Source organism: Trachurus japonicus, chromosome 12, assembly GCF_045865225.1.
Source record: "Trachurus japonicus isolate A0001 chromosome 12, Traja_1.0".
Lineage (NCBI taxonomy): Eukaryota > Metazoa > Chordata > Actinopteri > Carangiformes > Carangidae > Trachurus > Trachurus japonicus.
The window spans coordinates 20139759-20158602 of record NC_140918.1 but is presented as its reverse complement, the minus strand read 5'-3'; the positions used below and the strand labels follow the sequence as shown (position 1 = coordinate 20158602).

At 43.2% G+C, this 18844-nt stretch overlaps 1 protein-coding gene across 1 annotated transcript; it reads right to left on the bottom strand.

Moving 5' to 3' along the window:
• Positions 1-1337: 1337 nt before the first annotated feature.
• Positions 1338-18340, bottom strand: LOC146977503 (chondroitin sulfate proteoglycan 4-like). The gene is made up of 22 exons (XM_085793808.1): positions 18142-18340; positions 15747-15910; positions 13977-15080; positions 13433-13843; positions 13209-13330; positions 12956-13064; positions 11501-12829; positions 11272-11364; positions 10453-10950; positions 10069-10203; positions 9599-9784; positions 9298-9480; positions 8941-9117; positions 8467-8665; positions 8173-8304; positions 7704-7879; positions 7411-7603; positions 6999-7170; positions 5591-6002; positions 5318-5470; positions 4377-4958; positions 1338-3518 (listed from the first exon to the last, which is right to left on the bottom strand). Exons 1-22 carry the CDS (start codon positions 18203-18205, stop codon positions 2367-2369), a joined length of 7746 nt encoding a protein of 2581 aa, XP_085649934.1. The 5' UTR covers positions 18206-18340; the 3' UTR covers positions 1338-2366.
• Positions 18341-18844: the final 504 nt, after the last annotated feature.

Here is an 18844-nt window from a genome sequence, read left to right as displayed (position 1 = left end):
TTTTTTCCCAGTCGCTCAATTTACTATGATGAAAATGTTTCTTAATGCTTTTAATGTAACACAGTGGGACAGCACTTCAGTAAATACATGAATGTAGAATGTGTGTCAATCATTTATTTCCACTCAGAATCATTATTGACTGTTTTTACGAAAATATAACTCATAGTTTCACTTGACCTGTTTTGTGTCTTTGATTTAGTTTTAGTGATGTTGCATTATATTCTAGGATATTCTTTATTTGTTGCTGTCCATGTAAATTAGGAAACATCTCGATCAGTCACTTTTACTACTATTGAAACCCAGAACACCATGAAATCCTAATAATATTTCTAACTTTTTTTAATGAATCAATTAGTGTAAGAATAAGTACAGAAAAATACAGCATTTAAAATAAAATGTGTTGTATCTAAAAGGCTGCTTTTGCACTAGGCAATAAAACTAATAGCACCATGTTACTAAGGGCTTAACAGTGCCAAACAAATCCTGCTGCAGTGAAGTTCTGATAAAGTTTGACATATGAAACTGGATGAATCTGCTGTGGTGAAGAGCCTGTCATCTTTTATTACCAGGATTAACAGTGTCAGGTCTTAAAGTCACCTGGAGTGCCCTCCATATAGAGTAGAAATACAACATATTTTTTAGTGAAGTGTAAAGAACTTTTATGCTATATTCTGTGTTATTGCAGAGAGAAGCATGTTATCACTTGCTCTTCCTGTGGAGGAAGCAGCAGTGGGATCCTTGATACCTGACACCATAGTTCACAGACTGCAGGTCAGGTTACTGCAGCCGCAGGCCCTCCATTATTTAGACTTGCCTCTTTCTCCACTCCTCTTTGTTTCCAGTTTCTTCTTCTTATGTCTTTGACTGTTGTGTCTCTCTGCTGGCTGAGGGCTCCTTATGCAAGTTACTAACAAACAAGAAGTGGGTTTATATAACTGTTGTACATTAGTTTTTTGGGTTCAAGTGCTCAGATTTGACTATATGTTCATTGGCAGATTTACAACTTGGTGCTGTTGGTCATTAAGAGAGCAAAGAACACACATTCACACAGAAAACAATACAAAACAAACAGGGCGGTGCTGCTGTATTTGTATTCATCAATGTTTGTTCCATTTTGCTACAAGGTTGCAATCTGCCTACATTGAGCTCAATATGTTTCCATTTTATTTGATACTCTGGAGAGCACCAATGAACAAAGAGTCTCATCTGAGCAGCATAGTAATTGTTGTTTCATGTTTGGCGGGGCTGGACCTCCTTGTCCTTTATCAATATGATGTGATTTGAATCTTATACTTGTCTTTGCATTTGCCCAAGTAAACCTGAATATAACACGCATATTTCTTTAAGAAATATCTTTATTAAAAATAAATATTTCACAGTGCATGGCAAACAGATGCAGGCATAAAAAGGTGTAGAAGTCAATCCAGAGCAGAGAAAGTTACCATGTCTGTACATCTCACCATGAATTATTAATACTGTGCGGTTTCTCAGGAACAGTTATGTGTCAGCTCACAGCCTCCAGCTGTAACAAAATCAGACAAAGAAAAGGGAAAAGTGCAGAATATTGAACGACACCAGTACATGAGCAGTGAATGTTATAAAAAATAGATCAGACTTTGAAGCTGACAGCACCTTGAAGTTGCATGCACAAACAATCTATCTACTGGCTGACATACAAGGTTTCAACGTTAAAGTAACACACCAAGTCTTTACAGTTAAAAGTCACAATATTATAGGTGATGTTAATTACCAGTTATACTACTATTTCACATTTGAGCTGACTCAAAACTGATCTACACTTAATCTGATCATTTGCAGAAACTGATAAAAAAACAACAACCTCAGACTGTTTCACTTCTTTGCTTTGCAAGACTTCCACAAATAGTACACTATCTTCATCTCTCAAGAAGTTTAAAACTAGTGTTTTGAGGAATCGCTACAAGACTGTGGTTACAAAATAATATTTTTTGCATGAAGGAACTGATGGTGGTCCTACTTGTGTGTCACACCATGGGAATAAATTTGTGCAAAAACAGAAATGCATTGAAATGACAATAGCATTTGAGACTGGACTGTTTACTAAGTAACACCTTACACCTCTTACATACATAGCTGGGTGATGTCTTACAGATTAATTTTGTCAGAAGGTTGTTAATTACATTTAAAATGTGTTCAGTTCAAGTGGGTTTCTACAAAATAGTGAACAGTTTCTTCTACAAGTGTGCAGATTTGTATAAAAAAGTTCATAGCAGACTAGATGTATCTTATGACCACAGATGTCCCCTGTAGAGTAGACATGTGCCATTTACAGCCTTTACACCAAGAATACACCTCTAAGGCACAGTTTGTTCTTTGAAACACCTCCATCAAACCCAGTACTGGTTGTTTTTCAGAGATGTAGTAGGAGACTTGGATCCAGCAGAAGTCTTGAATCCTGCAGTAACAGCTTGGAACGCATTACCGCATGTTACATTATCTGTTTCAGTGCTTTGAACACCTCTATAATTCCCATCACCACCTGCTCCATCGCCCTCAATTGGCCCCCAGAAGGTCATCCCGGGGGCCAGACTCCTCCTCCTGGGACTCATGGGTAGACGGGGGGAGGTGGGGCAGCTTGCAGGGCCGAGGGGGGTGACCACCACAGATGGCATCGCCACGCTCCGCTCCGGTCGCCCCAGGTAAGGACTGCCGGCCTCAGTGGGTAACGGTAACGGTAGCTGCACTGCCGCCAGCTCCTGGATGAGCCGCATACGGGCCTTTTCCTTGCGGTGGCGGAACACTACGATCAAAACTACGAGAATAATGATGAGGAGCAGACAGGCCAGAAGTGGCAGGATGATGAGGAGGGGGTCTGAGGCGGGGCGAGGGAGGACCTCTACGTGAACCAGGTGGAGGTCTGGAGGGTTTGCTGGACCGTTGCTGTCTAAGACAGGAGGAGAGTGGGGATGTGCACCGTGGCTGTGACCCCCTCCAGCTCCCTCGGCAACGCTCCCCGGTCTCGCTCCGTGACTCCCAGCGCGCGAGTGGTTCCCCCAGCGGCCGTGAGGTCTCATCCTGTGCTGTGTCCTGTTGTGGTTTTTATGTAACAAAATGTGGGGGTGAAAACCGTTCTCGATCCTGCTGTGAGTCGTCGATCCCCCTCGTCCGGCTCCTCTTCCTCCTCCAGTAGTGGTCCTGTTGTTGTGTGTCGGCAGGCGGGTTGTGGTGTGTTCCCGACTCGCACCATCTGCTTTAGTTATTCCACCTGCGCTGTGATGCATCTGGTGGTGGGGTAAGATGGTGAAGTGAAGCTCACCCTTCGCCGGCTGGACGTGACCGGCCCTCACCAGGAAGATGAATGAATCATTGAGTGGTGTGGCGGGGGTGTGGCCCCGAGCTGTTGTCAGCACTGATTTGTTATCATGGAGCTGGTTATCGCCGTCACTGAGAGTCTCCTCGATGGCGACTCGGCCTTGCACCACATCTCTGAAGGTGAACGACTTCAGGACCTCTGAAGCTTGGTTGGGGTCATAGGTTATCTGCATACATGCACACAGGCACAGACACACAGCAGAGGGGAGAGTGAACAAAAATGATTATTATTATTAAATTGTCACACTCATAAACCACTATCAACACATCAACATCATTATATTAAAGTAACTATAATCAGATACAGAAGACCTGAACAGCAACAAGATGGGTTAAAGGTCCAGTGTGTAATATTTGGCAAGGTTTATTGGCAAAATCTGAATATACCGGTACTACCCATGAATATATTTGTATAAGTGTATAAAATAAATATGTTTTGTTTGGTTTTCATAGCCTTATAATTGTTCTTTTAAATATACATATAGCAAGGGTCTTGCTTTAGAGAGTGTTGCCATCTTGCACTGGGCCGAACGAAAAATTCAGCCAGCTAGAGAGTGCGTTTCGCGAGTTTCACGCACATAAATAAACCAACTAAGAAGAAGGTGGAAGGAAAGAAGAAGGAGTAGGAAACAGCAGACATATCATAATATGGTTTAGATCTTCACCTCATCGCTCCATGCTCCTGAAATACTCCCAGTCGTCTTAGTCGCGGAAAACAAGTTTTTTGTCCTTGGAGGGGTGAGTGTGAGTGAGTGAGCGCTGCAATCTAGAATCTGAACACTAGATGTCACGGTTTTCCCCCCATTTTACAAACTGGACCTTTAATTTCTTGTTTTGTGGCAGTTGTATAAGTGTACCCCAAGGTGTGTCAAAGCATTATGACATCACCAGTGGGTGTGATTACAGGTGTTTACAGACTTCTGACTGAGTGTTCTCAAGTATGTTGGTAAGTATGTTTTCATATTATTACAAAATAAATGCGAAAACAGGAGAATAATCCTTTACACTTCATCAAAGGATTTTACCTTAACCAGTTTCCCATGTTTCGGTGGTGATAGAACCTCAAAGACCGGGTCGACATGGCTGATTCTCGCCAGCTCGGAGGCGTCCATCATGGCTTTCCCCAGTTTCACAGGGACGCCACTGGGAACTCGGACCGGCTCCCTCAGGTAGATCAGAGGCCGCACTGTGACCTTCACCGTCTGTGCTGTTAAATTTCCGAAATCGACGCCGGCTGAAGAGGCTGACACGGAGATTTGGAAGCTGTCGTCTGATTCGCTGAGATCAGTCATGTGGTAGACGACGCGATGAAACTGCAGGTCCTCATGGCTGAAGGTCATGACCTCCTGGTCGTCAATAGCGATGCGTCCGTGGCGAGGGTGTGTGGTGACCTTGTAGGTCATGTTGGCCGGGCCCTGACCATTGGTCTGAGCTGCAAGTTCGTTGGTTGTCAGGACTATAGCGCTCCGGCCTTGAACCAATGATAGGCCAGTATTGTTAACCATGGAGACAGAGGGCTTAATCACCTCTAAACTAAACAGTTTGTAGAGTGGACGATGATAACCGTCGGTTACATTGAAGTAGAATACTCCTGTCAAGGGCTCACCCTGATGAAGAGAACAGAGGAACCAGAATACACAGGTTTAAAAGGTGATTTTCACACCACAGGAATATGAATGAAAATTAATGGCTACTTGAAAGTGAAGGCAAATGAATTTTTAAAAAAAAGATCTAATTATCTACTGATTGACTTTAAGAATCATATATTTTGAGTTGGTGGTCAATGATGTATAGGGATACAGTAGGCACATAGACAAATGTGTTCAAATGCTACTCGTAGGAGTAGCATTTGAACACATTTGTGTATGGTGACCTCTGGAGGCCGTATCAAAACACACAGTGACAGACTGCTGGACTCTCTGATTAAATACATCACAATAATTTGATGTATAGAGTCACTCTTCACCTGTTGTGTAAAGTGAAGCCGGCCATGGTTGACATCATACTGGGTAAAAGAGGTCACTGGTTCTGGTCTTTCCCCCAGTGTCAGGTAGCCATTGTTGGGCTTACTGAGCACAAGGTAGTGCAGCTCCTCTGGAGGAGTGTCATGATCCTCAACCTGGACATGCACATTCCCAAAGATGAAATGCAATTTAGTTAGTTGATGTGTTTATAGAAAACACTATTCTATGAACAGTGTCTACCCACATTTACACCTGTCCACTTTGCACTTGCTCACCTGCAGATAGTCTGAACCGAGCACGACTCTCTCTCCTACAACCACCTTCATACTCGGGGATCTGCTCCTGATGAGCGGCGGCTGGTCATTGACTGGTGTCACTGTGATGTTGAACATCTCAGTCACGGCCAGGCTGTCTGTGCCTCTGCGATGAGACACTGTGTCTAACGATGAAATGGAGGATGATGAAGCTGAGTAGAGCGGGGAAACGGAGGAGGGGGAGGATGAGGAGGATGAGGAGGAGGAAGCTGAGGAATCAGAGGAAAAAGCAGAGAAGGAAGAGGAAGAGGAGAGATTCATAGGAGCCACCCAAGCCTGGAAAGTGAAGCTGTCGCTCATCGTCTCGGAGTCGTCGTGGATGTAAGTGATGCCGAATTTGTTCAGGGTGACCTGTGAGAAATCAGGGTGGTCTCTGGTGGAAGGACAAACATGAAAAGACAAGTTAAGAACAATTTAAACAAAGTTTGGTCAATAAAGTTTTCCTTCTTTTTATAACCTAGATACTTATTGGTAGAAATCATAGACTGTAAAAAGAATGGACGTAGCGTCCGTGACGTCACCCATTGGTTTTGGTGAGTCTGTTTTGTGCCGCTACTACGGGGGTTTGAACCGCGCCATGTTGGATTTGACTTTCCATATTTGGAGAGGTGCGGCCGTTAGCCGGCCGAGGGCCCGCCCACTGGCCTCGAAGCAGCGGTCTCCGGACCTGTCACTCAACGTTTCCGCGCCCTAATTGGCCAGAATTTTAAACCTAATAACAGTAAAACGGTAGAGTTTTTAAAAAATTCACCCCCCTCAGAGTGTGTGCGGGGGTAGAAACTATCGGTTGAGACCAAAAAACGTAATGGTACCAGGCTTTTAACATGTTTATTGAGGACGTAAAGTCAGCTATTTTAACATGGGGGTCTATGGAGAGTTGCTCCCTTCCGGTACCAGCCCCCAGAGGAAGCCGGGGGGATTGCAGTTTTTTGAACGCGGAAGTGAGCTTCACTTCTCAGACCGACAACTGCCCCCCTGGTAGAAATACTATCTACAATCTTTACAAAACTAAAATATACAGGAGAACAATGTGGGCAGACCACCATCTCCACTAAACACGTTCAAAGGGCTAGTAACTCTCTTCCTTCCTGAGCCCACATGGTTGTCAAGGTACTTGCAGGCTCTATGACAAAATTATCTTGAGATACAAAAGTAATTGTTTTTTTGGCCAAGGCTCTGTTTTGTTTAATGCATGTACTATTGCTTTGTATAAAAGATGGACAACTCAAAAATTCAATGAGCAAAAGCAAAGTGTTACAACTGCCCCTGGTCTTCCATATATTATGCATTTCGGATTTATTATAGTTCTGCACACTTTAATTGCAATGTTTTATGATATATATAAAGACACAGAGAAATAAACCAGCACCTCGTGAGATTATGACCTCGGATAGACAGAGCCCCGTGACGTGGTAGAGAAAGCACACGGTAAAGGATGTGGTGGTCTTTCCGTTGGGGCACTGGGACTTTCCCCAGGAGATTGGTGGCATCAAGTTTAGAACTGTCAATCATAACTCTGCCTCCCTCTCTCACAACAGCTCCTGAATGACAGAAACAAACATTGCACTTATATGTTCTTCCTGATGACAGAGAAATGAGGTTCAGTGTAAATGAGACAGCAAATATTTCTACTGCTTAAATTACAATAATCCTCTGTAAGTGTCAGACATGAGACATCTACAGAAGCCCTAAGAGACAAAACTGCTTCATAGATGAAAAAAAGCAGAAAATATGAACTAAAACTGGATCAATGGAGTGTTTCTGATATTATTTAATAGTACCTGCATTGTTTAGTAGTCTAGTCTTGTGTGGGTGGTCATGATGTTCGTTGGCCTGGTAGGAGATTAAGATGGTGAAGGTGTGTGGAGGAAGGAAAGCAGGAGGAGAGGAGACGGTGAAAGAGAAATAGTCTGCAGTCGACCATCCCACTGACTCCGGCTTGTTCTGATCGTAGAGGACGACTCCATCGTTCACCTGAGAGACAGTGAGATGATGAGATTTGAGAAACTAAACAACACTCTGCCTTTGGTACAGACACATATATAATGCATAATGCAATACGTGAGCTCCCTACCATGCTTTGTGTAAACTGAGACATGTTTTGTGTCGAGTTGTCGGGCATACGTCGAACCAGGTGGCCAAGTTTAGGAGGAGCAGTTATTGTGAACACCACAGAGTTGTTTCTTCTGATATCGCTGACGTCGTTGGTGACCACTTGAAGTTCCTGATCAGAGATTGGTGTCACAGAGCCTTTAAGGAAACATTGAGAGGAGGCAGTGAATCTCCACACTTGCAAACGGCCCTAATTTGCTCTCTGAGTAGAACAGAGTTTACATGACCTACTATCAAGTGTTTAGCTGGTTAGCATGTTAACTTCAGTCGAAGAAAATAAATGACAGAAAGGTTTCCTCTTCTAGTTTCATTTGATGAATAACCAGGAGGAGTGAGGTTAAGCAGCAAATAAATGATCTCATGACCCTAGTGGATGTCCAGGGATTTGAACCAGGGAGCTTTAGTAGCTGTAGTTGTTGGAGCCATTGTACCTGGATAGACCTCCATTGGATGGTTTTTCTGGATGGTGAGAACCAGAGAGTTGGCGGTTGTACTGAAGATTTGACGAGGGGCAAAGTTAACACCATCATTCACCTGGAAGTGAAAGCCACCAGATGATGCACCTACACAAGAAGAGAGGCACAAGCCAAGTCATTCTTTCTTTCAACCATTATCTATTTATTCTAGACTATCTAGACTACATATTCTATAAAAATGACAGAATTAGCTAATCAGTGCTGTGTTGTACAACTAACAACAGTCTCCCCAGGTTTTGCTTTGCTCACCACTGTGCACAAACACCAGCTGTCCACTCTGTATGTGATTCTGGGTGAAGTTCAGGATGTGTCTGGAGGGGGCACTCTTTAGAGCCAGGTGGCCGTTGCTGGGTGGTGTGACAATGAACTCCAGCAATTCAGTTGGAGTGTCAGAGTCCTCTGCACGGAGATCACCTGTGGTGATTTCTGTCACTGAACCAACCCACACCTGAGGAACCATATATATAACCAAGTGATAGTTAGCTTATCAATTACCCTAATAATGATTAAAAAAATAGTAAAGAATACCAACTTAACACCTAAAAAAAACTAATCAGATAGGAAATTTGAGTTGTGACTGCAATGCTTTCTAAATTAACAGCAAGAATATACAATAATACTCATTAATTTGCAATCCAACAGTATAGACAGTACATGCTGTAATAGTAGGCCTATATATGTACTGTATGTGTGCTGTGTGTTCAGAGTTCTCTTCATTCCCACCTTCAGTCCCCGGTTGATTGTAACGACAGGAGTCTCATCGTTGACCGGTGTGACACTGATGTGAACGGTGCAGGGCAAACTGTGCTTCCTGATTTCTGTCTGATTGGCCACGATAGTGAAGTTATCTCTGTGAGTGTCACTGCCATCGTGGATGTAGGAGATGTACTCACGTTCCACCTGGAAATAAACATAGGGTGGAGGACTTCTATACAATTATGCCATTCCTCCCTTGAGATAACCAGGTTTTATTTTTTACATTCAAACACTAATTGATGTGTTTTCAAAAGTAAAAGAGTCCACGTCAAAATATCTGACATAGTTTACATACACAGTATTTATGTATGTGTTCAGTCATACCTCAGTGTGTGTGAAAGCAGTGATGGGCATCCCCGGGATCCGGCTGTGTTCCAGATGTCCGTGTTGTGGTGGATCGATGACTTGATACAGGAAGTTCATGTCCGAGAAGTGATGATTAGCGACCTTGATGATGTCAGTGGTCAATGGCAGGGATGACCCCTCATCAAGGGACAAGTCAGATACCTGCAGAAACAAGGGATGGAAGAAAGAACCAATTGCTTGCTGGTGGGCCTCTAAGTAATATGACTGCAAACGTTGCTTTTCATGGAAGTTCATCACCATCCAGGCACAGATGCTGTACCTGCAGAGGGAGCAGGATAGGAATGATATCGATCTCCAGCCTGATAGGTCCGACCTTTGTGACCCCGTTGGTTGCTTCTAACAGAACAGAGTCGTTGGTGCTTCCTGTTTCCCGCTGATGGTAGACGATCAATTCCTGGTTCAGGTCGTCCTGGGTGAAGGAAGTTGTCTGCTGCTCTCTGATGCCCTACAGGAAGGAACAGAGAGTAGGACAGACACATCAAATGGTGTTTTTGTTTAAATGCTTAGGAGTACAACCACTCCAGTGATATGTAACTTTTATCACCTTTAAAAAAATGTTTAGCACCAAAATCTTTATTTTCATTCAACTAATGAATATGAAAAGGGGTCATCCAATCACCTAGTATGATCCAACTCTGCATTTCTACTGTTCAGCTTTGGAATAGACAGTCCCACTCCCTATTGTCCTGTATCAGCACAACTAAAGCGTCTCAATAAAGTCAGCTGTACCTGATAGAGGTGTCGCTGTTCTCCATTGTCGTTCGGGAGCTTATTGATAGAGGAGATCCTACGAAGAAAACCCAGGGTGGGAGGACTTTGCACAGTAAAAACAATCTCTGAGGGCTGGCTGTCCTCATGGACCACCTGGTGAAAAGAGAACATAATTATGTATCTGCAAATACTATGGAAGTATGCAATTATTATACAACAGGAAGATGATAACGCAGAAGATGCAAAGGACAAAATATACAAATGCAGAACTATAACAGCAGTTATAGGCTATAGTGGGCGACCCTCCATAGAAAGTGAGTTTTGAAAGTTTGCATATATCTCAATCTGTTAGAGAGTTGATGGATGCGTCTTATATCTTGTATACTATGATTACAGACTTGCCTCTAAATGCTTCCTGGTAATGGAGACAGTCTCTCCTTCTGCAACCACCACTGGAAGGTTAGTTATGACTGTGGGTGGCCTCTGATGGCTCTCCAGGTAGATTTTTACTGGCACACCGATGTCCAGATGGACCTCTCTCCTCCCTCTCTCTGGTTGCCTCTCTGTGTTTTTCTCCTTTGCCCTCGCCGTGACATTAAACCCATCTGACAATTCATGGCTGCCGTCGTGTTGATACATCAGGCGTCCTGCCACCAGATCCTGCTGGGTGAATGTTGAAACTGGCTCTCCTTCTTTTACAGTCTCTTGATCACCATCTGTAAATCTGAGCACACCGTGTTTAGGTGGAAGGAAGACCTCGAAAGTCACTTCCTGTGGGTCACGTATGTCAAGGTTGCTGAAGACGCTGAGGTTAATGGAGGTGACGTTGGTGATTCCACCTCGCTGGACTATGAGGCCGGTGTTGTTTTCTACCTGCAGGTAAGGATCCTGGGCCATCACCTGTATCAGCAAGTTACACAACAGAGACAGATATTAATAATAACAGCAGTTTGTGAATGCATAACATCATATACATTACATCATAGGGTTACTTCTAAAATTCCCATTGATTTTTAATTACTAGGAAATAATCCGTAGAGGAAGAAATAACCAACACACACATTTTATACTGCTAAAAAATGAAAATATAAATCACTGATAGCAACACTGAGAATGTTATTTTAACTGGCCATGTTTTCAGTGATGATGATGGGGTTTTACCAGTAAAGCATAAATCGGTAAATAATCCTTGAAATATAATGAGTATGACGACATAATCACCTCCAGAAGTGTGGAAACATAATGCTTGCCATCCGACACAAACAGCACAAAACGGCCAAAACTCACTCCTCGGTGGACAAACAACACCTTTTTCTGAGAGAAGAGAAGAGAAGAGAAGAGAAGAGAAGAGAAGAGAAGAGAAGAGAAGAGAAGAGAAGAGAAGATTGATTTAGTGATTATGAATATCATATCACCTGGATGATGGAGAACCTTCACAGATGGTACTCACCTGTTCGATATCCCGCTGTGTGAACTCATACAGCTTGTGATTGGGATCGGTGGCCAGCACCAGCTCTCCCATGGGAATCCCTCTCCGTGTATAGACCAACCAACTGTCTTCAAAGTCAGAGTCATCATCCCGGTAGCGAAGGTCATTCAGTGTCACCAACCTCTGGCCTTCACGGGCCACATGGAAAACCTTATCGACAACCCTGACAGGTCTCTGATCATTGACGAGCTGCACGGAGATATTGAAGGTGTGTTCAGATGTGTTTCTCTCCTCCTTCTTGCTATTGTGTTTATGTGGTTTCTGAACCATGATTTGAAATGTGAAAGAATCATGTTTGGTCTCGCTGTCATCGTGAATATACATAATCCGCTCCTCCATGATATCCTGATTTGTGAAGGTTACAATGTTGTCATTAATGGACGTTGAGTTGGAAAGATTGATCTTTCTTATGTGCCCATGCCTGGGGCTCACTGTGATGCTGTACTGGACCTCCCGGTTGCTTACTGTCTGAGTGAACAAGATGTCTTTGGTAATGACTTTGGTCCCTCCTTCCAGCATCGAAAGGCCTTTGTTTACAACGGTAAAGGCCATTGACTCACTTTTGATGTTGATTCTGAAGTCGTAACTTGTCGAGCTGGCGTGTGTTGAAAAGACCTGAAAGCTTAATGTGTCTCTTGTGTCATCGAGTAGCCTGTTAAACAGCTCATACTTCAGCAAACCATCTGTGATGTTCTTCTGGCTGAAGGTTGAGTTTTTCTGTAGAACTTTGCTGTCAAGCAACAGCTGTCCTTTCTTTGGTACGCTGCGGATCCTGAAAAATAGGTTGCTCTCATTGAGTTTGACGGCCTTTGAAACTGCATGAAGGTCCTCAGGAGTGACAACGGCCGACTGAACACCACTGACCTCCATTTTGCTCCGTGTGACCTTGAAGTACATCCAGCGAACCACGATGGGGAAAACAACCTCCCCAGTAGCCAAAGAATTGATGCTGATTTTACACCTGAACTGATCGGTGATATTGTTCTGAGTCTGAAGGCCACGGTAAGTGCTGAGGTATCGGATCCGTTCCTTTTCTAAGAGCTTCTGGGAAAATGAGGTTGTGAGTTTCCAGTCGCCGCTTGAGTGCAACCGCTGGAGCTCACCATATTGTGGTGGCTCTGTAATGTCGTATCGGATTTCTGCCGCTTGATCAGCCACGTTTACTTGTACTGCGAGATGATTGGTGGTGATGATGAAAGCCTCGCCTTGGTTCACCTCCAATCCTGTGTTATTTGCCAGATTATGTTCGAGTTCCACTGCCATGATCCGCAAAACTACTGTGTTGCTCAACTGTAGAAGGAAAAGTGAGAAGGAGAAAGACAGGATGTGGGATAATAAAGGAGAAGAGAGCTCAGCAAAAGAAGATATATAAAAGAAAATGACAAATAGAGGAAGGGTCACGTAATGAATTCTTACCTTCTGCCCATCACTGACCCTTAGCGGTAGCCTGGAGGTGGACACCCCAGTGTGGACAAAGTTGATCTTACCCTCCTCCAGATCATGCAGGGAGAACAGGTTAATGGCCCTGAAAGATAGACATAATCCTATGAACGTCTACGATCTGTTCTGTTTGAACTGTCAAATCCTTCAGCTTCTCTAATAGACCTCAATGACTGGTTTAAAGAAGACCAGTGAGGCACTTTAAAGCCTCCCAAGTCATAGCAACAACCTGCCGGGGTAATCCTGGTGCTCAAGGTATCCGGCCTCAGTGTTGAGGTTTCCAAGGGAACTGAACACCAGCTCTACAGGACTGCTGTCAGGGTCTGATACTCTCAGCACATCTGTTGTCAGCTGGGGACATTGGGGATGTAAAAGCATTTTCATGTTCTTATGCTTAATTAATACACACAAAAAAATCAAATTCATACCAACCAGGTATGCTGCTGTGCCTACCTGTCTTTTGGACTTATCCAGCAGGGTAAAAAGGTTTCCCTCTGGGAGGCTCAGTACAGGAGCATCATTAACAGGACTGATGTCAATATCAAATCGGTAAAGACGGTTGTTCCTCAGAAACACAGGGAGCTCCTTCATATTGTTGGAGAAAGGTGAAAACATGAAGAAGTCACTCTGGTCTTCTGACCCACTGTGAACGTACATGACCCGACCCTGCCATAGGTCCAGCATACTGAAAGTCCGGTCCTTCTCTTCATTTCCTATTGTGATAGTTCTTTCTTGGTCCTCATCAAGAATCCCGTCAGGGTCTGGCCTGAGGTCCAGCCGGAGCTGGCCATGAACAGGCTGCTCCTCAATGCGGAACATCAGCTGGGATGGATGGACACCCAATTTCTGGAAATCCAAATTCACCTGCAAGGGAGTACACACAGGAACAGGTTTATACTACATTGCTCCATTTATTTTAATTGTATGTTGAAGAAGCCTGTTGAATAACTAGAAGTAAAATCTATAAGAAGGGGTCAGCAGGACCTTGAAATCCTACCTTGATGTGTTTGGGCTCCAGCGGTGCCCGGCCTCCTTCTGCTACCTCCAGCGTTCTCAGCAGTAAGAAGTTAGGATTCTTCTTATTGTTGCTCATTGGTTGTGAGGTTGTGAAATAAAAGTCAGGGTGGTCCGTTGGATTGGTGGTGGACACTGTCACAGGGGCTTGCCCCATCCTACAGCCGACAGTGATGTCCTTGGTGATGGTGGCCTGAGGGAGGCCCGTTGTTTGAGTGTTCACCCTAATTTCTCGAAGGCAGCCTTTAAAGGAGCCTCCTCCTCCAGATGAGGCAGAAAACAACCCAGCTCTCCGGGCCTCTCCTAGAGCTTCTTTGTTCAGCCCTCCCAGGAGAAGAGGCCCTTTGAGCTGGATGACTTGGAGCTCCAGACTCAGGTCAGACTTGATTAACTCCTTGTCTACCTTCAGCTGGATGCTGTTGGGTAGCAGGTGCAGCTGGATGGGGTACCAGGTGTGATTGCTGTGAACATGTGTTAGAGAACGTAACTCAGATTTAGTCCCTTCTCCATTTCCTATTGTCGCCACCAGGTAGCCATCTATGATCTCTATGGCAACAAACTCTCCCTGGTTGCCAGAGCTGTACAGGATAATGCCATCTTCTTCTCTCTCTGAGGGGTGAAGCTCACATTCAAACAGTCCCTCCTGTGGCACCTCCCATGCTGGCAGTGAGATGAAGGCTTTCGAGCTGAAAAAACTGATAGGATCTTCCTCTGTTGCTGAAAACTGTGGACTACAGCCCAGTGATACTTCATGGACACGCTTATACCCAGAGTACGGCCTTAGACTGGACAGAAGATTGTGTTCGTTGAAGACAAGTTCATCCACACAACCTCTAAAGCCAGTAGAGGTGTTGAGAAGGTAAGGGTGATCCAGACCGGCTGCTCCGCCAACAAATAGTCCATCTTCTACACTGAGTTCCAGGTCTGGTCCTGGCATACGGAGGCTGATGTGAGAATTTCGATCCACGGTCATGTTGACATTATGGCGGTCATGGGTCAGCTCCATAGAGTGCCACCCCAGGTCGCTGAGGTGGATTCCTTTTTCTGAGCGTATTGATCGCTCACCTGAACCCAGGTCTAAACGTACCTAAGAAGTCAAAATCACAGGAAAGGAGGGATAAAAGGTGATAACCAAGAAACAGGGCATCAAAGTCTTTCTTATTCCTGTTCAAATTTATAAGACAAGTTGCAACAAAAGTGAAACACATATAAACTTTATAGATTTTAAAACAAACAAATGTATTATTCTTTTTTATACAGTCTATGATTATTCTACAGGTTACTGGCTATAGATTAAAAAATCAGAAAACATGAGTATCTCTCCTGCCTTAGAGCTTTCATTAAACTATTTTGGTCTTCTCTCTTAACCTGGTCATGAAGGAACTTGCCCTGAAATGCAGCCATTGCCAAAGGGTTTATTTTCTTTTCTCTTTGTGAGCAATCTGACACCAAGCTGTGCCTTCTCTTGGGTTCTCCTCAGGATAGTAAAAGCCGACATAGTATATGAGTTAAAATGGCCAGAGGGACAAATATTTCCCTCTTGTTTTGAAGGCATGAGGCATCTTTATATGAGTGCCTGGAGACAATATGGCCATATCAGTAAAATCTAAATGATTTTTGCCGTGCAAAAGCAATAACTAAATTTCATTTAATCTCGTAATATATTTGTCTTCTTAACACATCTGTCAAGTTACACCCATGACTAGATTCCTGGTAAAACTTTGCTATTACTCGAACACGTGCTATGGCCTACCTGCAGACGCCCAGAGATCAGCTCCAGCAGCAAGTAGTCTCTCTGCCCTGCTGCCAAAAACAGCAGCCCTGTCTGACTGGAGGTTCGAAATCGGACATGGAGCAAAGTTTGGACGGATGCCTCCAAAGTCCGCAGGTGGATGTAGCCATCACCATAGAAGGACACTGTGACAACAAAAGAGTAGGCAGATGAGAAATTGAACGTTTTTATGCGGGATTTCATTGTGAGGTTGATGAGTGGCATAGTCATAATCTGTTTCAATCTGTCCTGGTGCCACTAAACAAACAAGGCAATAAAGTGCTTAAATGCAATTGATTCAACACTAATGTGTTACAGTTAGGTGTTCGATACGTGCTAATGAACTCATAGCCTTGTCAGAATCGTCTTAATTATTATCATTTCAACATGTATTTATATTCAGACTATATCTGATTCATGGCACATTATGGTAAATGCCAAAGCAAAGGCTATTCAGTTAATCTGCATCGACTGTTTTGTCAATGTGGTCAACTCTGGCCTTTACACCTGCTATCTGAATTCAATTAATGACAGCTAATGCATCCTGGAGTGGGTCATCCTGAAATGTTCGGATGCTAAATAGACTTCACTACTGACCTAGATGACGCAAACTGAACTACTTGTACAAACATTTTGTCAATGGCAGAGCTGCTCAGCAAGCACAAATCAGCACCCACCATCATTAGCTGGGTGCCATGGTTCAAATGTAAATTAAACAGGTATTTCATTCATGATACAGCATTCGTCATGTACCTTCATGTCAGATCTCAAAATGATATGTCTAGTCTTGACTTTAGCCTATTTACCTAATGTTAAAACTAGACTAAAAATCTATAGCAATGCTCACACATTAATATTTTGTAATCATGTCAATATTTAACCAGTATTGTATTTTATTTAGTAGTGAGGCCAGTGTACCGCCCACATCTCTGAGTGACAAAAAGTAAATCAGTTTTGTTTTGATTGATTTGACCTACAAAGCCACAGCACTGGAGCCCCATTCATTGAAACCGTAACATTCAATGAATAGAGGTTAGGAAAGTGTGTGTGTGTGTGCGAGAGCAAGAGTGTGGTGGGGATGGGTGGGTGGCACTCTAAAAACTCTCCACAGTGCTCTCAAAATAAACAGAAGTGTGCAGGTTTAAATGAAAAAATAAAATAGTTTTGGCCTCTTACACACTCAACTTATCTAAATAACAATGATTTAAAATATAATATAGGGCTGGATAGCCTATGGCCAATGTGGAAAAGTGAGAATGCACTTGAAAACGTTAATGGACCATCATGTCCTGTCTCTCCTCACTGTGCTCCCATGTATAGTATTTTAATACAGCTGTGTTCCAGTTTCTCAATTATTATATTTTTCTGTTTCTGTTGTCAGACAACAATGGGATATCAACAATGTATCTATTTTATTGTGTCTCTCAGAGAGTCTTTGTCCAGGATCCACAGCAATTTTATATTGTATCATTTGACCTTTGTCCTCAATTTCAGAAGACCTTTATCTGAGGCAGGTCTTTAATTCAATTCTTCTGTACTGCTATTTTTGAAAATCTTTTTCTGAGATATAGTATTATTTGGCAAAATTGCTTTCATACTTTATTATTGTGTTAAATGCTTTGAAACTCTGGATCAGACACTCTGGATCGGAAATGCATTGTGTGCAAAAAGTAAATTTGATTATCAAGGAAATTATTAGGTGTTAAAAGACAGGTCCCAAAGAGAAGTCCTCAGTCAGCAGACTGGCCCAGCATGCCGCTCTGCATAAAGCCTATAAGCCCACTGTCAGTGTAACCCATGTCTGTCCATCTATCTCTAATCTGCCTCTATGATAGCAGTGAACACTGGATTATTAGTAATCTTCCTACAGTCACATACACACATATGAATGCAGGTCTTTTACGCACTCTCATGAACAGGTGTAAGGGTGATATAGATGTGTGCAATTCTATGATACATTCCTGTTAGCTATTAAAGATTTTTACTGTTCAACTAAAATTTGAACAGCCTAGGAGTGTATCAGGCATCAGGTCAGGTAATTATGTCCTGCTGCATAACATAAGTATCTGCAAACACCCAATCAAAATATAATCCAGTATCCAGCAGTGTGCTGCCATATGTCTATAGACAATATTAGAATGGATTAGGAATATACTTCAGGACAACAACCACAGCTTGTATCTCTATGTTAAGACATTTAACTAACAACTAACACAAATGGTATTTCTTAGACATGGGGAAAACATTCTTGCAGTTTTACCAATTGTACTATAGCAAAGCAACATATCATTCAGCGATAATACTGCAGCATATCAGTTCTCAGTTGTTACCTCTGACAGTTAGGAGGAGTGATTTCCTCACCTCTGCAGAACCTTACCTCCGTAAACTTGTCCTGTGGAAATCAGCAGGAGCACAAACAGATCAGCCACAAAACTCCCCATCGCTGGTTAGGCCTTTACTTTCTTACTTGCATTCAGTTAAGAGCAACATCTGGCTGCCTAACTATGCCATCCATTGTCTTCTCCACCACTGCCAACTTCCAGGCAGCCTCTGCTTGCTTTGCTGGCTTTGGATTACAGCCTTTTAAAAAAATGTACCTGCGCTGGTGAGCTAAGAGGAGTGAGGTGGAGCTCCACCCTGTGATCCTCCCCTCAGCCCTCATACACAGAGGAGCTGGCTGATGTAGTGCTCAGTACCAAACATCAACACATGGGGGAGGTGTGTCCCAACATGAACAGAGACACAGAGGGAGAGAAATTAGTGCTGCATAGCCATCAAGTACAGGCAGCACATTGTGTGTGAATTTTCATTGAAGATACAGCTGAAACCTATTTTGAAAAAAAAATATTGTAGCAATAATAAATAATTCATCCTTAGTTTAACTAATATTAACCTCTCTTACTGTCTTTGCTGAGAAAAACTTGGCACCAGCTGCTGTTACACACAAACATCAAACTGAGTTGCCCTGATAAAAGATCACTGAGAATGTTTCAATTTTTCTTTTATAAATTTAGTGTGATTATGATAACAATGTTATTCCCTTGTAGCCAAGTGAGTTTATGTAGGCTATGTTGCAAATG